General features: G+C 60.6%; 1 protein-coding gene across 9 annotated transcripts in view; it reads left to right on the top strand.

Moving 5' to 3' along the window:
• The window catches only part of VAV2 (vav guanine nucleotide exchange factor 2), a 165,850-nt gene that overhangs the window by 21,662 nt on the left and 122,956 nt on the right, over nt 1-21,232 (top strand). For all 9 annotated transcript variants that reach the window (XM_032418668.1, XM_032418666.1, XM_032418670.1 and 6 more), the window contains exon 2: nt 11,240-11,356. In XM_032418668.1, the coding sequence (XP_032274559.1) occupies nt 11,240-11,356 (117 nt within the window). The remainder of the gene's footprint in view (nt 1-11,239; nt 11,357-21,232) is intronic.

Here is a 21,232-nt window from a genome sequence, read left to right as displayed (position 1 = left end):
CCCCCCCCCCCGGTTCCCGGGGCTGGCGGAGCCTCTTGGGTTCTTGAGGAGTACCCTTCCCTTCTCACCGAGCTCAACCGAGCATTTATGGTGCGCAGTCGGCGGTCTCATGAAAAGGAACAGCATTTAAACACAGAAGGGACGACGTGTGTACCTCTTATCCCCCGCCTGCTTGGACTGCAAAATACATTTCCCCGGGTCCTTGTCCACCTGCAGACATGCTTGTGCTGAGCTTTACTCGTCACGACACAGATGTGCTCGGCACGCACGCCCCCTCGTGCACCCCACACGGAGCAGGTCCCACTCATGGTAGCTGTGGAGTGAACGAGGGAGGGGGGCACAGTGGGCTCTCAGCTGCCGCTACAGCCCGGCCTCCCGCTCCCGCACAGGGGACGAGTCCCCCCTCCCCCTGCAGCCCTCTGGGGCCAGCGTCCGGCTTCACTGAGCACCTGCTACGTGCTGCTCCCGCTCTGGGCGCTTTGGATCCTTGCTAACATCTGGGGAGCGGTGGTTCTGGCAAGGCCTCGTGGCCCCTGCAGAGCGAGAGGCAGCCCGAGAAGGCCTCTCCCCAGCTTGGGTGCTGCATGGACGCTGCCCCTTGTGGGGCCTTGCTGGCTGGCTGGCTGGGTGGTCACCCCCCGGCCCCCACGGTGACGGAGCTGATTCAGCAGCCTCGACTCTGCGTGCGGGGACGGGTGGACGGACGGACAGATGTCAGCTGTGTGTGTGTGTGTGTGTGTGTCTGGGGGGAAGTGACAGCTCCTGGGGCGCCCAGCTCCTCTCAGGAACCCCCGGGAGCTGTGGGATGACAACGGAACAGGACACTTGCCCCTTCTTGCGATGGTGTGTCCACCTGAGGAGGGATTCCCCACGAGCATCTGCACGCTGCTGAGGGATGCTCTCTGCTGCACTTTTGGAATGGCGGCGGCGGAGGATGTCTTATGTCCCTTGGTGTCCCCAAGGTGATGGGGCCTTGAAGATGCCCTGTGTGAGGCATGGGGTTGCCACACATGGGAGTCACTTGCTGTACCGGGTGAGTGAGAGGGGGTCTCAGCTGCCCCCAGGCGGGCTGCAGCCCCTGGGTGAGAGGGTAGCTTTCACAGAGTGGGGGGGACAGACAGGCCTGCTGGGGGTGGGGAACCACAGGCCTACTTTGGTCCCCTGATTTTGGGGTGCTCGACTGGGCACCCTCTTCTACAACATGGAGGCAGCCACTGGATGGGGGTCCGGGGACCTTAGTTGTGCCCTCAGCCTGGAGCTAGGGCCACGGGGGCAGGGCTCCCTGGCGGGTGTGGCAAGGGGAAGGCTCAGATTTGAACCCCAGTCTCTCTGCCTGAAAGCTGGCTGAGTTTGCCTGAGCCCCACACCTCGATTCGGGGGTGTCTGGAGCTGGACCAGGCACCGTGATGTTCAGAAGGCGAGAGGCACATCCCACCAGAGCCCTGAGTTAAAGCTGGGGGCCCAGTGTGCCAGGCAGGGATGCAGGGGCTCCCACCTGGATGGGGGCCATGGGGGACCTGTGGGCGACAGGACTCTTGCCTTAGTTTCTCATCAAAACCCACGTCATCCATCCATCCATCCCGCGTACCTTCGCTGAGGGCCTGTGGGCGCCACGCTTGTGGTGGTGAGGTCATGGAGCGGTTCAGGGCATAAGGGCTGCCTCTGCCCGGCGAGCGACCTGGCGCTGCCATGAAAAATGACCACACTGGGGGTTTACAACACTCTGCCAACTCCGGAGCCCAGAGCTCTGAGATCAGGGTGTTGCCTGGGCCATGCTCCCTGCCAAGGCCCTGCGTAGGGTCCTCCCTGCCTCTCCCAGCTCCTGGTGGCCCAGGTGTCCTTGGCCCGGGGCGGCATCCCTCCCATCCCTGCTCTGTCCTCACACGGCTTCTCCACTGCTTCCTGTGACTCCACTGGTCTCTTATAAGGGGCCCTTGCCGTCGGCTTTAGGGCCACCCCAACCCAGGATGATCTCATCCTGAGATCCCTAATTACTTCTTTCCAAATAAGATCACATTCACAGATTCTAGAGGTCAGGACACAGACATGTCTTTTTGGGGGGGGTCACCTTTCAACCCCCCGTGCAGTTGGTAGATAACTTCCTCAAGCCTCAGTCTCCTCATCTGTAAAATGGGGATTGTGTCTGTGCTTCACTGATCATGTTAACGTCAACAGAACTGGTCAGCCTAAAGGCCTGAGCGTGCTCCCTGATTCGGGGAACGTGGCTCGCCCCTGGTGGTGGCTGCCGTGGGTATCGCCCCATTTGACAGGGAAGGAAACCAAGGCGTGGAGAGGTGAAGTGGTGGTCCCCATGTCCAGGCTGGGCTACTGGCCTGGGCTACTGGCCTGGACCTCATGGAGCACACTGACTCTGGTGGGGAGGAGGTGAGGCTGCCCCCCCATGATTGGGGCTTTATGGGCATCCCCCAGAGCAGAGGAGGGGTGCTCCAGGGGGTGCACCTGGCCAGCCCCATCAGGGGGAGGGGTCTCTCGCAAGGAAGAAGGCACTCAGAGCCCCCTCCCTCCGCATGCTGACTTTCCCCCGGTGCTCACTCTCCCCGAGCCCCAGGGACTGCAGTCAGGCTCACCAGATGGGGTGTCAACCCGCCAGGGAAGGGTTGACTGTGGGGCAACTTGTCTGGGACGGGTTTGGACACTTGGCTGCACACACGGCTGGCGAAGGGCCTCCTGCAGTGGAGGCCGCGGCTCCCACCTCGCCGTCTGCCTTTGGTTCAGGGCATGGAAGAAGCTTCTTGCCGTCCTCTTGTTTCAGAAGCTCTCTGGTGCTTCGGTTTTATTTTCCCTCAATATTTGCAGCCCAGCAGGGAGGAGTAATGAGATTTGCACGATCAGACGGGAGCGCCATGATCTGGTGTGTGTTGCCCATTCGGGGACGCATTTGGCTTTAATTTCAGCAGGCAATAGGAAAACAAAAATAGCCGAACGTGTTCTGCTAGGATCTCTCCGGAATCGGATTGCCCAAATTGCAGTGGAGAGAGGAGCTTGCTCTGAGGTTGACCTCTGAGGCCGCTTTTCTGGGAGGAAGAAGAGGTGGAGAAAATGAGTTGGCCGGGTCAGGGGCGACGTCACAGGAGGCTTGTGAGCCGGTGTTAGTGGTCTGTGCTGGGCTGTGGGAGACAGGAGAGGGGCCGTGGATCCTGGGGTTGGGGGAGGATGCGGGGGATGCCGTGCCAGGCAGCGGCCGAGCGCTAATCTCCCTGAGCCATGCCTGCCTAGAGCAGCCAGGCAGCGGGAGAATGGGATTTGAACCCTCCGGTGTTCAGAAGCCTGCTCAGGGAAGATGGTTGGCTGCGCAGGGAAATCCTAGAGAAGCAATTTCCTGCTGGCTTTGTAGAAAACCTTTAGTTGGACCCTGACCTTGAAGTCTCGATAACACGGGCCACGCTTTATCCCTCAGGCTCATGCAGGCCATTAGGCGGAGTGGCGGGTCTTTTGAGGACTGCTGGGAACAATTTCCACCCAGGTATTGGACGGAAATCCCAGTAGTTGGACCCTGACCTTGAAGTCTCGATAACACGGGCCATGCTTTATCCCTCAGGCTCATGCAGGCCATTAGGCGGAGTGGCGGGTCTTTTGAGGACTGCTGGGAACAATTTCTACCCAGGTATTGGACGGAAATCCCAGATTCTCTTCTCGGACAGCTGTGGTTTCTACAGGGGTCCCTGCTGCTCCCCTGTCCGTGTCCTCGAGCCCGGGACTGCGGGGCAGGGCCTGGCATACGGTAGGCGCCTATTAAGTGTCTGCTGACTGGATTGAATGGGCATGAGCTGCCTACCTGCTCTGCTCGGGCTTCCAAGCCGGTACTTTTCCAGAATTGCTTTCCTTGGTGAGTTTCTCCCCAGGCATTGAGGAGGAAGTACTTTAAGGTCAGGACAGAGATTAATTGTCTGTAGCTGTCACTAGCTCGGCACAGCCTGGCTTTGCTCGCCATCCGCGTGCATCCTCCTGCTGGAGAGCTCGACTTCCTCACCTGTTAGAACCTGCTGCCCACGCACGGCTCAGGGACTGCAGACAGACAGACAGACTGGCAGGGCATGTGGCGGGGAGCCCGGCACACTGGGTTTCGGGGGCTTGGTTCGTGCTGGTGCTTCCTGGGAGCCGGAGGTCCCCGAAGCCAGGCGTGTGCAGGAATCAGCCCTGACAGAAGCCAGGAGGGAAGCCCCCCGCTCCCACCCCGCCCCCTGGGGCTGGACCAGACCACCTGGGTTAGGCCCGGACCCTCCCCTGGCCACTTGTTGGAGTGGGTGGTCCTTGCGCCGTGTTTCCACCGTAAAACGGGGATACGAGACAGCTCGGGAACCGTGTTGAGAAGTGAGCCTGCAGGGCTCAGGGCGGTGCCTGGCACAGGCCCTGCGGATGTTCGTTGCTGGACAGAGTGAAAATGCCCCCCGACGATGTCTCAGCGCATCTGAGCGTGAGAGACCTAACATGCTGGACGCCTTCGCCACGCGGTGAAGCGAAAGACATTGCGGCCTTGTATCCTTTCTGTCGCTCTGTTCGGCAGGTGGTGGGCACGGTGCCTCCAAGTTGGACGAGGTCTGCCCTTGACCTGGGCGAGGCTGGCCTCCGGCAGACCGCCTCCACACAAAGGCAGCGCTGCCCTCCGCTCCCAGAGGGGAGCCCGGCCCTGCATACAGGTGGCCCGCGTTCCTCCATCAGCCCGCCGGCGCCGGGGCTCCCGGTGTGCGTGCGGCCGAGGAAGCGGCCCGAGTGCAGGAAGAGCTCCTGTTCAGTCGAGCCCCCGACACTGCACAGTAAGCCCCAGCCTGGCCTGCGCTTTCCCTGCCTGGAGCAGGGGATGAGGTGCAGCGCCCCTGGGGCCAGGCTCGGCAGCGTGGGCCCTGTGCCGGTGAGGGAAGCCCCTCGGCGTTGACGTTGACCACCCGGGCTGTGGAGTTCCAGTCCCTGCTCTGACCTCCCGAGCTGCAGTGTCCTCATCTGAAGTGGGTGATAAATGACCCGCATTCCCCGAGTTGTTGGCACGGTGAGTGGGTGGATCCTAGCGGCTCTGCAGAGGGGCCCATGGGTGGTACCAACGTTTGCAAGAGAAAGTGGACATGCCAATCCCAGATTCCACCTGCCCGCTTGTTTCCGGAAGAAACGCTTCGGGAAGTGAGGGCCTCCCCCAAGCAGTGACATCGGCTCATGCGTTCCCCGGATGCCTCTAAAGCCTTCGTGGGTCACGGATGCTTGGGGGGGGGGGGACAGCAGGCCATTTTGGAGCGTTGACCCTTGGGACACCCAAGCATGCTTCATAGACACTCCCTCTTTCCCTCATTCACGAGATACTGAGCCCCCCTCTTGTCCCAGGTGTTTGGGACCCAGGGGGAGAAGATGGTCTCTGTTTCTATCCCATGGAGTGTCTGGCTAGCCTGTCACCTCCAGGCCTCCTGTTTATTTACTCCCAGGGCCCCAAGTTGGAAAGATCCATTCCGGCACGCTGCATCTGTTAAATAATAATGAAGCCATTTTAAAAGGATTTTGGAATGAGCACGGCATAAATAAAACAAGAAGTTAATTCCTTTTCCCGTTTTTATTGATCAAAGGCGTGTCAGCTGCCAGTCAGAGCGTCTGATCAGCGGCGTGGCCCCGGAGGTCAGTGTCACTCCAGCAGGGCGGCATGCGGTTTGTCATGGGGAAGTGCAGCTTTATGCCACTTGTTGAGACATTTGAGGAACACTCCGCTGTATCCGTGGAAATTCGAATACGGAGGACCCCCCGCCCCCCCTCCCACCTCTCTCAGAAAGGCAGAGGTTGTAAGAGGCAATCCTGTTGTGGGGGTGGCTGGGAAGCTGATACGCCCCGTCTCCCTCCAGCGCCCGTGGGGGCTGTGGTGTCCATGGGTCTCTCTTGAGCAGGGGGCACGGGGAGGGTGCCGTTCATCTCCCCGTGCTCATTGGTTTGGGTGTGAGCAGCCAGCCTCAGACACACCATCTCCTGGAGGCCTTTGGCTGGCCTCTGTCTCTTCCCCTTGCCTCTGGGCAGCAGGGTTGAGGGGTGAGGCTGGTAGTGAGAAGCCAGCAGAGGTGTGGACGAAGGGCCCAGGTCCGCCTGGGTGTGGGCACTCCCCAGCACTCCAGCTGACTGTGGCCTGGAGGGAGGTTGGCCCCGAGTGCCGATCTCAGGGCCCCATCCCCTGGCTCCACCGTTCCAGAGCATGACATCACAGGGAAGCTCTGGGAACAGGGACTTCGGGATGTCCCGGGGGAGATGGCCCAGGGTCAGCCGACACTTTCTAAAGCAGTCATCTCGAGGGAGGGGCCCAGCATCCTAGAACTCAGGGGGCAGGGTTTTCTTTCTGTATTTTACAGATGGAGAGACAGGCATGGAGAGGACAGGTGGGTGTGGACCTGGAGCACCCAGGCCAGGCCTCTGCCCACCAGACATGCCCGCTGCGGGTCTGCAGCTGAGCCTCCCCGCCCTGCCCCAGGGGCAGCTGGGACCCCAGGACTGGGAAGGCGGGGGATGCCAGCCGGGGGCAGTTTCATGTCAGGGGCAGTTTACAGGGGCCGGGGGAAGGTCAGGGGCATCCATGGAGCCCAGCCTGGGGCTTTCCCTGTGGGGCCCCCCCTTAGCTGGGCATCGCTGCAGGGCTCAGCAGGCCCCTGGCCTCCTGACCCAGCTGGCGAGGCGGCCAAGGGACTTCCCCTGGGACAGGCCCTGTAAGAAGAGGTGAGGGCGCACCCTGAGAGGTCCTCCTTCTCCTCGCCAGTTCTCCGAGCCTCACTGTGTCTGTCTGCGGAATGGGGCAGTCACGTTCCACGCCTCACAGGGCCGCTGCAGGTGTTGGGTGGGTTCGTGTGCGGGAGCATGTCGGCATGCTGCGGGCCCCGTTACCTTCCTCTGTCAATGCTTCATTCAGACCGCACATCCCCAGAAGGAGCCTGCTAACCAAGTGGCTTTGCCTCACTGAGCCTCAGTTTCCCCTTTTGCACCTCCCTCTCAGTGCTGAAGTACATGAGCAGCCCCTGAGGGGACAGAGCAGAGCCCCTGGCCCTGGGCGTATGTGGTGGATGCCAGTGGATGTGAGTTCTGGGGGCAGTATCCGATTTTCCACTCCAGCTTGCCCACGAGGGGCCCCAGGAGAGGGCACGGAGGTCTGAAGCCTGCTCTGTCCAGTGGCCAGGCTGTCCAGGTCTCCTCCACGACTCCATGTGGGGGAGCAGTGGCCGTGTGGGGCCAGGAAGCCCGCCCCCGAGGGTGCTCTGGGGCCTCGTGGCTCAGACGTGGGGTCTGGGCTCTCAGGGCCGGCCCTGCCTCTCCCGTCCGGGATCCCCGTGCTGGGGCGGGCCTTTTGAAGGTGAATGACAGATGACAGTGGGCAGCAGGCCCTGCGAGGCTGGTGGGGGGCGGCTGGGCACAGAGGCTGTGTGTGCTCGCTAATCTGATTGCACCCTGATGAGTGGGCGGACAGGGGGTCAGGAGTCCAATGCACGGGCGGCCTATCTCTTGGCGCAGTGGCTAGGGCCCTCCCCGTGGGCTGGGGCTGGGGGAGCAGCGGGTGGGTGGTGCCCTGAGCAAACACAGTGGGGGCCTACTCCACTCTGGGCCGCTTGTCGCTTGTCAGGGGGCCAGTTTTCCGGGGACAGACCCTTATTGTGTCCACTTAGCTGGACTTCTGGGGCTGAGCGTTCGTCTCTAGATGCTGGTGAAGCTGTGGCTGTCCCTCATAGAGGGCCTGGTGGGCCGAGCAAAGAGAAGAAGGCCACTCGCCCCTACGGCCACAGGGACACGGCCCGCGGCCTGGCCTTCTCTGGCCACAGGACAAGGATGGGCAGCTTCCGGCCTGGCACTGGCCGCTGTCTGGACCCTCCCTCGCCTGCCGTCACTCAGCCTGTGGCTGGGATGTGCCCACGGCATCCTCTCCTCATCTTGCCCTCGGGAGTCTCTTTCCCAGTCTGAAGCCGTCCCTGCTGTGAGCGAGGGACTGTGAGCCTCTGACTGGCCAGGCCTCGGCCCCTGCCCTCCTGAGCCCAGGGGTGGTGGGCGGGGAGAGGCCGGCGGTCAGGCGAGTGGACGCGAGCAGCAGAACCAGCAGGCCCGCTGCCCCCGCTGAGTGGAAAGAGGAAGGGGCCAGGAGTCCGGACACAGGGCCGGCCCTTCCTTGCTCTGCCCCACTCTGTGTCCGGCCACTCCCCTAATTGTACAGCGGTGTGGTGGGTGGAGTGCCCGTGAATCTCATCGCTCAGAGCAGGCCACCTGTGAGAGGGCAAGGGACACTGGTGCTAAGTGCAGCGGACAGTAGGAGCGGCCCGGGCCGCGTGACACCTGTCCTCTCAAAGGACCTTCACTGTTCCGCGCCAGATGTGGGTTCCAGTCTCGGCTCCACCCCCTTCTGCTGGGGAGCCTCAGTTTCCTCTCCTGAGAAATGGGCTGAATGATTGGAGGGTGGGGGGTAAAGGCATCCAGAGCCGGCCGGGCACTCGGGACGCTCTCCCCACAGGATGCCGCCTGCTCTTGCCGTGGGGCCCAGTTCTGCCCTGTCCCTCTGCCCGGGGTCTGAACCTGTCTGTGTGCCGCAGTTTTCCCGGGGCCAGCCTTTCGTGGCTGCAAGCTGCACAGGGCTTGGTCCTGAGAGGTTGGGGCCCCCGCGGCTGCCGTGGGGAGGGGCCAGGCAGGCAGACGCTGTGCCCGCAGGGCAAGGGGCGCCCGCCCGTCCTGAGCCCCAAAAGGAAGCCTGGCCTCGCCGGCTGCAATTACGGTTAGGAGCCGTGTAATTAACTCTAAAAATGGGAGGCTGAGGAGGACATAACGTGGATGCTCAGTGGAAATTGGAGCCAGGCGATGCTCAGACAGCCGTGGAGCTGGGCTGAGGCTGCAGGGTGGGCGGGACGGTCTGAGACCAGCAGGGACCCGGGGGGTGCAGGCTGGGGCGGCCTGTTGCTGGCCCACAGACTGGGGGGCTTAAAGCAGAGGAAGCGTATCCTCACGGTTCTGGAGGCTGAATGCTCGGTCGAGGGGTGTGCCGGGCTCTCTCTCGGGACCCCTCCCCTCTTCCGGTGGTTTGCTGGCTGTCGCTGGCCTTCTTCGGTGCACGGGAGCGCCCCTGGATCTCTGCCCCCACCAGCACATGGCCGTCCTGTTGGGTCTCTTTTTCCGTTGCTCTTTTTTTAGTTAACTTTTTGTTTTACTGGAGTAAAATCAGGATACACGACGTTTACTTTTTTGTGGGGGGAGGGGCAGAGGGAGAGAGAGAATCTCAAGCAGACTCCCCACTGAACATGGAACCTGATATGGGGCTTGATACCCCAACCCTGAGATCATGACCCTGAGCCAATGCCAGGAGTCGGCCGCTTAACCCACTGTACCACCCAGGGGCCCCCAAAATTTACCAGCACTAAGCATTTTTAATACATGTACAATTCGGTAGCATTAGGTGCCTTCACGGTGTTAGGTCACGATCACCTGTGTCACTTCTAGAACTTGTTCATCGTCCCAAACTGCAGCCGTCCCCAGGAGACACAGACTCCCCAGCCTCCCCCGCTGGCACCACTGTTCTGCCCGTCTCTGTGAGTTCGGCCTCGTGTAAGTGGGCTCCTACCGTGCCTGTCCTTTTGTGTCCATATGATCCAGAAGCTTCAGGTCACAGAGGACAAGACTGAGGAGCATTTGAGGCCCAAACCGGCAGCCGTAGCTATTCAATTTAAGTTAATTAGAATAAAATTGACAAGGTAGTGTTTCGGTTGGATTGGCCTCATCTCCAGCGCTCAGTGAGCACGTGGGTCTTGTGACTACCCAGCTGGACAGCAGGTGCACAGAATGCATCCATCCTTCTGGAAAGTTCTGTGGGGGCATACGGTTGTAGGCTCATGGAGATGAAAGAGAAATGACAAGAAACATCATTGGACCTGGGGCCAGAATGTTCTTTGCTGTCAGGACATCATGGTTGTCCTCTGTTGGGGAAACGTGAGGAAGTACCATCTGTAGACGAGGACGTGTGGGATCCATGTTGATTTGCTGACGTGGGTGCTCTGATTGTGGAAGAGGGAGTCTTTGTTCTTAGGTGCCCTCAGATGTTTGGGGGGGCAGGGGGGTCGCATCTGCGGTTTGCTCTTGCTTGGTTCAGAAAACACCGTACGCACACGAAGCCAGTGAGTCTGTGTTGGCCGTGACCGGGGACCAGCCGTGGCCGGGTCGGGAGGAGCGGCCCAGCCCAGCTCCGGGGCCGGAGTGGGCACGGCCCGCGGGGGGCACACGGGCAGGTGAGATGCCGCTCAGTTTATGCTGGGCCAGCCGTAGCTTGTGATTGCGGCCTGCCCTTCGTCTCTGTCCCTGCGTTTGCGTTTCCGGTGGGTGGCACGCACTCTACTTGTCTTGCTGCCCTGGGCCCTTAGGGAGTGGCTGTTGATGAGGACGAGTGCTCTGAAGTTCCAGGACCCCGCACCATGCATGCCGCTGTCCTTGCCTCGGGGACGCCCTTGCCAACTGGACTGGTGGGCCGACGCTACCACACCCAAGTGCTCACGGTTCCATCAGGGTACACAGCCCAGCGAGACGTCCAGTTGGAAAGCCGGCCTCAGGAGCCGAAGCCACTGTCCCTGGTCCTGCAAATGGGAATCAGTGGACAGGATTTGAACCTGGGGCTGAGCCACTCCAAATCCTGCTCTCCAGGCCACCTGGTCTGCTGCCCCCATGCCTTCTTTACCAGCTCCTTCTCCACGGGGACTGCAGCCGGCGATCCCGTTCAGCTCCCAACCCCAAACCTCCCGCCCCAGTTGCTTCGCCAAGCGCAGTGCGGGTGGGAGCTCACATGTGGGGTTGCTGGGTGGAGGAGACGCCCCGGATGTGGATCTGGGAACTCTGGCCCTGGTGCGTCCCCTAGGCTCCCGCCATGACTGGTGCATGCTGTTCCCGGCGTCCTCCATGGACAGGACAGCTTCCACGGGGGCAGGTCTGTGCCGGGGAAGGCAGTGAGTGTGTGCATGCAAGTGTGCGTGCGTGCGTGTGTTCGTGCTGTTTTTGCTGACTCAGGACCAGCATATTTCCAGTCACGATCATCTGCGCTGGATCCTCTGGGTGGGGGTGCGGGACAAAGGGTCATGAGTGGCCAAGGTGAGCCGGGGGTGCTGGTGGCGTCCGGACCAGCGGGCCGGCGGGGCTGAGGCTTCCCAGGGCCCGAGTGCGCGTCTCTGCCAGCAGCCGGAAGCCAGAGTTTGCTGCGGTGACGGCCGCTCTTACAGACCCAACAGGCTCAGCGTTCTTTTCTTCTCTTCTCTAGTTCCTGTGCTTGAAGAACATCCGCACCTTCCTTAAAGTCTGCCACGATAAATTTGGACTGAGAAACAGCGAGCTGTTTGACCCCTTTGACCTCTTCGACGTCCGAGACTTTGGGAAGGTGAGTGGTCTTCTCCAGTGTCCGGGCGCAGTGGCCGAGCGCCAGCTCAGTGCGGGGTGGGGGTGGGGGGCTGGACGGGACAGGCCTGGCCCCTCCAACACGGCGCCTCGAGGGCCTTCCCACCCCTGTGTCCTGCATGGGCAGGCTGGGATGGGGACCATTATGTCTCCTGATGGATGGAGGCTGAGGGCTCGAAGGAAGAGCTGGTTCTGTGCTGCGTGCAACCCGGGGGGGTCCCCAGTCTCCGTGCACTCTCCAAGGACGGCACCCCCCCCCCCCCCCCCGCCCCGGGCTGTTGGCACGGGCTCGGCCAGACAGCCGCTTCCCGGACTGCCCGAGGAGCCCATTTCCACCTGCTGATGGGAAACATCAGAAGATATTTATTGCTTAATTTATCGGAGAAGCATTATCGGGGACTGGGTGTTTGAGGAAATGTGCTGTAAATACATGATTTATGAAATGCAGGGGGACTTGTGTATTTGCTGTTGCAAGTGCGGAGAAGTCTGTTCCAGCGCTAGGATTACCATCAGTAGCCAGGACTTCCCCATGAGCCACCTGGCCTGATGGGACTCTCCCCGGGTTCTGGAATTCGCTAGAAAGGAGATTCAGGGACCCCTTCAAGAGCCCATCCCTGTGTGATTGCCACTTCTCATCAGTTTCCGTTTCCCCCAGAAAGGCTCACTCGCGTCCCTGCTGCTGCGGTGCCCCTTCCTGGGGCCCCAGGCCGCCCTGCTTCCCTGTGTCCCGGGCACGTGTGCTGGGGTGGGAGCGCCGAGGGTGGGATGGGGTCATGCTGGTGTCCTTTCCCGTCAGTGGGCTTCTCAGTTCCCTGGGGTTGCTTTCAGAGGGTTGGAGCTCCTCTCCTGTTCTTGTTCCTCCTTGTGCGTGGCAGTGCCCTGGGCAGGGAATGCACGCACGCACACGTACATATATACTCACGCACAGAACTGCTATTTACAATAACCGTGTAGAGAAAAAGACAGGATCACCCTGGCCAAATTCATTTCTTGGCCAGCGGTTAAAATGCACATGATCCAGTCTATAATTCCATTTTAGTTTTGATTTGCTACCGCTGAACGCAATGATGTAAGTAAGACGTACATAAATTCAGATCAAACTCTCATCGTACGACCCACCAACCGTGTGGCCACGTGGTTTGCAAGGGGGTGCCCCTCGTCAGAGGTTCCAGTGAGGTGGCTTGGCTCCAGGGTGATGTCCCAGCTGCAAGCAGAGGGGCTGAGTGGAGGCTGCTGCTGGAGCTGGCCTCCGGTCTGCCCACATCGAATTGGTGATGCTTTGCCACGCCGTGGCCTCTGCTGTGGAAGGCAGGAGTGGGCAGTGGATTTGGACCAGGAGTCGCGGTGGGGCGTTGCCAGGTGACGCCTCGGACCCGGGCACCGAGCTGCATGCGGGGACCTCGGTTCATGCCTTGCACTGAGGACCCTCGGCTCCGGGAAGGGCAGGGCTCGGGGAGAGCTCCCCCCATCCCGCCTCTGCTCTCCACGTTGTGACCCTTGAGTCAGACTCCTCGAAAATCTGGCCCTGCTAATTGGCTGGATGACTTGGCAGGTGACCCGGTGCCTCTGACCTCTGTTTGCCTGGCTTTGGGAGGTGGCGAGGCGTCCAGCCCCTTAGTAGGTTCTCCTGAAATGCCGAGCATTTGTTGCTGTCCCCTCGCCCCAGGATTGGCCGAAACGGAACTAGACCCTCGTAGATCTGTGGCCTCTGATTTTTTCCCCTCTATTATTTTACTCATAAGTCTGCACCTTTGGAAGACAGAACCGGAGAGCTAAGCACATGGACTGTGGACCCTTGCAGGCTGGGTTCGAGTCCAGCGAGCAGCCATGCCCAAGTGACTGGCTCAGTTTCTCCAAATCCTACTTGTAAAACGGTGGTAAGAACACCACCCTCTGAGGTCTGCTGAGCAGGAAGTAGAATTGTGTTTCTGGAGTGCTTAGTCCCTGGCACACGTCCCAGGAAGCTCACCCTTGTTCTTCGCCTCCCTTCTCCTCTATCCTTTGGCCTCATGTTGACTGCGTGGGGCTCCAGCAGAGCCTGGCCTGCCCCCCCTCCTGCCCTGTCCTCCCCGTCCATCTGGCTGAGTGTCCTTCTCGTTGAGCTCCTCCTGCCCCGCACGTGATTCTTACCGAGGTAAACCTGTGGTTAGCGTTTCCAAGCTGGGGGCCAGCAGAGGTTTGGGGTGCTGGGACGTGCTCTCCCCAGAGGGGCCACTGTTCCAATCTGTTTGCTTGGCTAATCCCTCCTGATGTCCAGGGACGGGATACCCTGGAAAAACCAACACAAGCAAAGCCCCAGCGCCCATGGCCTGCTTTGCTTGGTACCCAGACGGACAGGACTCTCCCACCCCTGGAGGGTGGTGCTGGGCAGGGTGCAGCAGTGGACAGGAGGGCTTGCTGATGGCAGGCTGCTGAGAAGGAGCACGTCTGGTCTTTATTCAGGTGTTACCTCCTGAGATGGGCCTGGCAAGGAGGTCCCTGTGCGTAGCTCCATCTGGGCACAGAGACAGAGCGTAGGTTCTGTGCATCACTTCAGGGATGTTTACGGAGGTTTCCCCGTGGGCCCGAATTCGCCTTCTGGCCTCCAGGAGCTCAGTCAGCACGGCCTGGCAGTTCCAGATGGGCCTGGTGGCCCTCACTGACGTCAGACCATGAAGATGTGACTGCTCGCTCTGCCCTCCCGCTGACCCCCGCTGCTGCCCCGGAGCGCTGAGTTCCAGTCTGCAGGAAGGCAGCGTCTGTCCCAGTACTGAGCACAGCGCTCTGTAGGGTCAGAACTGACCCTTTGTCTCCTGCGGGGGTGAGGCCAGGGGGGCAAAAGGAGTGATGTCTAGAGCCAAGTCTGGTTGCTGCTGACCGGAACCTGCCTGGAGCCTGTGTGGAGGGGGGTGCTGACACTTAATCCGGGGGAAGGGTTTGGGACTGGTTGGCGGGAGGCTGCCCGGCCTGGGTGTGCGGGGCCGGGGCCCGGAGGGGCAGGTTTCCGTCTCACTTCTTGATGGTTGTCTTTTACATACAGTCACGGCATTCTGGAGTACAAAGGATCCTAATGGAATAGCTGGTTAGTTAGTCTCAGGCTGCTTTAGAAATTTCCAATTTTTTTGTGGGGGGGTGTTATTTAAGAAGGTTTGATTGCGTTCAGATCCAGTCCCTGTCCTGGTTTCCTTGTTCTTTTTCTAAGCAGCTGCTTTTCAGCTTCCTGTCTCCCGTGTTTCAGGAGTCACTCCTTGGGGAGAAAAGGCACTGGTGCATTCATTCATTCCTCCGTCCACCCACCCACCCATTCACACACCCATGCACACATCTACCTACCCAGCCACCCACCCATCTACCTACCCACTTGCCCAGCCACGCATCCATCTACCTCCCTACCCACCCAAGCCACACATCCATCTACCTATCCACCCACCCATCTACCTGTCCACCCACTCAGCCACACATCCATCTACCCAGCCACCCACCCATCTACCTACCCACCCGCCCAGCCAGCATCCATCTACCTCCCTACCCATCCCACCCAGCCACCCACCCATCTACCTATCCACCCACTCAACCATGCATCATCTACCCACCCGCCCAGCCACGCATCCATCTACCCACCCACCTACCCAGCCACCTACCCATCTACCTATCCACCCACCCAGCCACGCATCCATCTACCCACCTACCCAGCCACCCACCCAGCCACCCACCCCATCTGCCTATCCACCCACTCAGCCATGCATCCATCTACCCACCCACCCAGCCACCCATTCATCTACCCACTCACCCATCTATCTATCTACCCACTCAGCCACACAACCATCTATCCACCCGCCCAGCCATGCATCCATCTACCCACCCAGCTACCCAGCCACCCACCCATCTACCTATCTACCCACTCAGCCACTCATCCATCTACCCACCCACCCAGCCACCCATTCATCTACCCACTCACCCATCTACCTGTCTACCCACTCAGCCACACAACCATCTATCCACCCACCCAGCTACCCAGCCACCCACCCATCTACTTATCTACCCACTCAGCCACGTATCCATCTACCCACCCGCCCAGCCATTAAGCACTTAATTTACCATGCATTTTTGAAGCACTCACTAGGCTAGAGATAAAAGGGAGAGAAAGTCTTGCATGGCTTTTGCCCTCCAAGGGGAGGCCCAGATTAGCTCCTGCGCCATCAATTATAGAAGAAAGGAGAGAGTGGAAACCCTAGAACTTTCCCAGAAGCTGCCCGGCTCTGACCCACTTTTCAGCCATGACACTGGAGGTTTTCCTCTGTGAGTTCGTTGCGCGGAGGATCTGGCGCACTGAAAGCATGGCTTGTGTTCTTAAGGGAAAGGCTAAGGCCCCCTCCTTGGGGATACCGCTGTGGAGAGCTGGGCTGATTGCCGCATTCTTCCTGTGTATAGACCGGCCCGCCCCCCCGGCCCTTGGGCATCTCCTTGGGCCTTTCTGCTGGGGGAGAGTGGGCCGAGCAGGGCAGGTGCAGAGGGAGCTGGTGTTTGGGGGCCCACGAAGCTTCAGAAGGTGTTTACTTAACCGGGTTCTCTGCTCCCTGGCGAGACCCTGGGCAGAGGCCTTGGGGCAGTGGGCAGGTGGACCCCTGGAGACCCTCGAGGGCTGCGGGAGCCCTGGGTGCTGCCAGCCACTGAAGGAGCGAGCCCCGCTCACCAGAGGAAGCCGGCCAGGTGCTTTCTTTCCGGAGCCTTCTCTCGTGTGGGTCCTGTTGGAGCAAGGTGTGGAGGTGGCCGGCCAGAGGGAGAGGGGCTTAGCAAAGCAGACTTTGCAAAGACTTGGGCCCCTTGAGCTTTCCTTTCTGCAGGGATGAGATGAAGACAGTGTGGGCCCTCACGTGGCATATGAGGTCTCAGCAAGGACGTGAAGCCTGGGTCCCGGTCGGGTTTACTAGTGGTTTCTTCCTCTTCCTGCACCTCCTCCCCCGCCGCCCCCCAGCAGGCTCCATCCAGCAGGAGCTGGAGGATCTGGAAAATTGGTTCCGGAAGTCGTTCCTTCTTTGGTGGCTCCCCTGGTATTTCTCACATTAAAGGGATTGAGTTTGGGTGGGGCGCGTGTGGGGCATGTGAGCCCGCAGGGCTTGCTGGTGGGAAATCCCGCCGGTACGTGGACCCTTCCTCTTTTCCCTTCGTGCCCTCTGTCGGACGCACAGCGCCCAGAGTGGGAGGGGGCGTGGGAAGGCCGCACGGGGGGCCCGCTTCGGCTGGATCTTCCGGGGAACGCCATTGCCCCGGCTTGCAAGCTGACTGGGAATTTTGGAGAGAAGATCCTGGTGAGACCGCAGAGTTTCTGTGGCTTTCTTCTGGTATTTTGGTCCCTGGAGAGCTCAGAGAATAATCATGACCAAGGGACAGCTCCACCTCCTGATTGTGCGCTGGCCCCGTGGGTTGGCTCACATGATCTTCCCGTGCACCATGACGTTGGGTGTCCTCACCCCACCTCACAGAATAGGAGGCCAACCCCAGCCTGCAGGGAGCTGCCCTTCCTGGGCCCTGCTCCCCACTCCTGCCGCACTCATTCCCTTCCCTGGGCTTGCCTGCAGGCCGCCCCCTGCCCAGAACTGTCTCCCCATAGCTGCAGGGCCGCCTTCCTCCCCTCTGGGCACTCTGTTCAGATCTCACTGTTGAGAGGGGTGGCGTGCCCCCTTTGCTGCTGGCCCCTCTGTGGACAGCACTGCCACGAAGTGACTCGTCCTTTCTTGGTGTGCCTGTCACCGTCCACCTCCTGGCCGTGGGGACTTGGGTTACTGATGTCTCCCAGGTGTCTAGAATCGAACTCAGCACGCTGGGGCACCTGCCTGTCCTTGCATGGATACGTGGATCTTACAGGAGGAGCCCAGGAAGCCTCTAGTCAGGACGGGGTGGGGGGGGCACCTCGCAAGAAGCCCTGGTGCCCTCCGTGGGTCCGCCGCCTTGCTGGGGCCCGAGGAGACTGGGCATCCAGGACCTCCCCCCAGGTGGCGCCCCATCGCCTACGTCAGGGACCCGTTCCCAGTGTGTGCCGCCCCCAGCCCAGGCCGCCCTGCCCGCCTGGGACCCACAGGTGCCCCTGGTCAGCGGGGCTCGCTTTGGCCTCCGTTTGGGCAGAACCGATGACCCTCGAGGAAGGTCTGCACACCCTCCAACAAGTGGGTTTAATTCTCCGATTTATGATTCATGAAGACATTGTCTAGGCTCAGAAACTTTAGAGGTGGTGAAGCTGGCCCTCAGCAAGGCTGGGGCGGTCCCACGGGCCGCTCCTTAGTTTAGTGTGTGAAGCGGGGCCGGGGCCGCTCCGGGATCCCCATCCGCCCTTCCTCTCACGCTCCCTCTTGTCCTCCTCCTGCCAGTAGCAGTGGCTCGCAGGTTCGGGGCTCCCTGCTGGCTTCCTTAGGTCCCTCAGGGGCCTCATGAAGTAGGGAGGTACCTGAGGCCCAGAGAGAAGACGCATCTTGCTTGGGCCCCACAGAGACGATGGAATCGGGGGTCTGTTGGGGTCCTGCTGGGAGAGGGGGGTTCTTGCGTATTCTGCCGCCCCCTCCCTTCCGCCAGGAGAGGCGGCTGTATGCAGGGATGGGGCGTGGTCAGCCCTGTGGATTTCTGCCACCTGCAGGGGGTTGGGAAGCTAGGCTGGAGGCTAGGGTGGAGGCTGGCGGGGCAGAGTGGAGGCCAGGAGGCAGTGTGGAGGCCTGTAGCACTGTCCGGGGAGAGGCCGTAAGAGGACTAAAGCACGAAAGAGCAGGCTGTTGGTTGTTTAGAAGACGCATGGCAGTGAATGCTTGTCTTTCCAAATGAAGGTGAGAACAGGTGCAGGTAATTCCCTCCTGCAGTGGATTTCAGACCACTTTGGGCCTCTCAGGAGGCCCGGAGGAGGCTGGGAGGGCAGGGCCTGCTGAATCAGAGTGAGACTACTCTTATCTGCTTTCCATATAGCATTTGCCTGGCATTTTGCTTAAATAAAGGGTTCCCAAGAGGCTAAAAATGTAGTTTGAAACCAGTGGTCCATAACAGCCCAGGCCCGCCTCCCCGGGTTTAGGGCTTTGGTCGAGGGGTGGAGGGGGTGGGTTGTGGCAGGCCTGGTTGCACCTGTGGGATGACTGGATGATGTCCTGGGCGTGGGAAGCAGGGGCGCGTCTGCCAGCATCCCTGTCCCTCCCGACTGCCCTGGCTGGGTCCAGAGCCCGGATCTGCGTGCTACCCCATGCCCCCTTAGCTTCTGTCTGTCGGACACAGGTGCCCTTCCCCCGTCTTCCCTCAGTTCCACTCCCTGTCTCTGCTGGGCACCCTCCTCTGTCGGCCTGTCCTTACCACCACTCCGTGCCCCCAGGTGTGGGAGATCTGGCACGAGCTGCCCCCCCTCCGTGCTTGCCCATCAGGACACACTGCAGCTCCCCAGCAGTCCACTGGGGCGTTGGCCCACGAGACGGAACCGGCTTGCTCTGCGAGACCTCCCGTGTGTTCCCGCTGTTGCCGTCTCCCCCTCTGCTCCTCCCACCAATCCCACCCACTGCTCGCTGTCCTGGGGCTTCTTGGCTGTGCTAGAGCTTCTAGAAGCCAGGTAGAAATGGAGCTGTTGAGACAGTTTTCAGAGCTCCGGACGAAATGGGGCCCAGATGGCACTGGGCTGGATTCAGAGGTCATCTCACCCCTTGGGGCCACAGTCTCCGCATCTGTAAAATGGGTTTGCAGCTCGGCCTCCCCTCTGAGAAGTGTGGAGGAGGACCTGGCAGGGTGCGGCTGTGTGTGCTAGTTTCTGAGCCCGCAGCTCTCAGGGTGGTGCCCTTGTCCCCACCCCCGCTGAGCAGGTGGCTGGTGGCCGTGGTGGGGGTTGGGGTGCGGCCTGTGGTTCCTGCCACCAGCTTGTGCTGCGTCAGCCCCAACACTGATTTCTCTGTTTAGTGTCTGCATCGATGAGCGTGTCCCCGGGCGCTGTCTGGTCAGGGAAGGAGGTAGCAGGCCGCCTCAGGCACCCAGGCCCTGCGCTGCCACGCGTTTGCCCGCCCGTCCCCTCCTCGTGTGTGTTCACTCGCGGCGTGCAGAGCCCTGGGCGCTCACTGGAGGCCGCTCGTTTGATGACTCACAGACACTGACACCGCGGTGACCACCTGCCCGTCGTCGGCCAGGCGCTCTGGTCTCAGAGTCCACTGCGCACTAATTACTTGTTCAGATGCAGGAGCTGCCCCAGGCCCAAGAGGGCCCATGCGGGGCTGGCGTCGCAGCTTTCCTGCTCCAAACAGTGCCTCCTACTCTGCGGGCTGTCCGTTCCGGCCGCGGGGAGCCCACCCGCTTGCCGGGGACCTGGACAGCCAGGCGCACACACGCACACACACGTGTGCACCCCCTGCATGCACACACGTATGCACTCACATGCACACATCTGTGCAGAGTCGAAGAGGCCCTTCGGATGCTGACCCGCTGTTTCCTAACTGGGGTGGGGGTGGTTTTCTTTGCTCCCTTCCAGGCGCAAGCCGTTGGCCGACACAGCCTTCATGGTGGCGGGGGGAGTGTGGGGGGGGCTTTCGGTTTCAGCGCGGGAGTCCTGAAAATGAACAAGTGTGACGAGCCGTGCGGTCTGGGCCTGCCCCCAGTGTGGGCTGGTCAGCTCTTGTGCGTGAGGCTGGGGGCCTCTGGGCCCTTGTGATGGTCCCTCCAAACCCCTGGGCGGGGTCCCAGGGAGGTTGTGGCGCCCACACCTGGCCCGAGAGGTCTCCGAGAGGGGCCTTGGCTGAGGAGCGACCGGACGTGTTGATGTCCTTCTTGCTCACGGTTCATTTTCGGGGAGAGTGGACTCGGGGACCCTCTGGGTGCGTGTGGCGGCAGCGGTCAAACCTGCAGAGAAGCCGGGGAGGGAGGAGATGGGGCCAGGAGGGTGTGCCCAGGCCTCACCACACAAGGGCAGGTGGCTGCTCGCCTCTCTGGGCCTCAGTTTCCCCATCTGTGAGCAGACCGTTGCCTGGATGACCCCTTGGTGGTGGTCGTCCCGGGCACGCCTCTTGTCCCCGTGGGTGTCGGGCAAGCCATGCATATCTGTGTCATCCTGTCTTCTGTGTCTGGCTTTACCCGGCGGCCCCACCCAAGCGGCTGAGAGCTAGCATTTTTCTCAGCTCAGCCTGGTGTGACTCATGCGTGCCTTTTTTGTCTGTCCGCAGTTAATTAAATATTAATTGGCTAATTGTTTCTTCCCAGTGCCCCAAGACATTGTTTCTGTTGAAGCCTGACAGTCTGATGTTTGCTGCAAAAAATGCAGAACGGCATTAAGAAGGAGAGAGGGAAAAAGTAGCAAAATGTAAATAATTAATTGTGACAAGGTATCCTTTCTTGGCACGCTGGGAGGCCCTTCTCGGGTCGTACTGGTTCTTGCAAAGGCAAGGAGGGGTCTGCAGCCCTCAGCGACCAGGCACCAGCAGCAGGGTCGGGTCTGGGAGTGGGGGGGCGCCTCCTCTGAATCACAAAGAGCGCAGCCAGGACCGTGTTGGGGGAGAGGCCCCATGGAGGTTCCAAAAGCTTCGCCCCCCTTCTCCCCGCCCCATGAAAGGGTGCAGCATGCAGGCTCCCCACCCCTCTGCCCCATTCAAGGATTAGGGAGTTTGGGCTGGAGCCTGTGGCTATGTGTCCTGGGTGGTCCTTTCTGACTTTCATTCTTTCTCTTTTTCTTTATTTTTTAAATCTGTATTTTTTAAAAATATTTTATTCATTTATTTGAGAGAGAGAGAGAGAGAGGGAGAGAGTGCACATGCGCACACGCATAAAGGCAGAGGGAGGAGAAGCAGACTCCCCGCGGAGCAGGGAGCCCCATGCGGGGCTCGATCTCAGGACCCCGGGATCATGACCTGAGCCGAAGGCAGACGCTTAACCCACTGAGCCA

Source organism: Phoca vitulina, unplaced genomic scaffold, assembly GCF_004348235.1.
Source record: "Phoca vitulina isolate PV1807 unplaced genomic scaffold, GSC_HSeal_1.0 scaffold21, whole genome shotgun sequence".
In the NCBI taxonomy this organism is placed as follows: Eukaryota; Metazoa; Chordata; class Mammalia; order Carnivora; family Phocidae; genus Phoca; species Phoca vitulina.
This window is presented reverse-complemented; position numbering and strand designations above follow the sequence as displayed.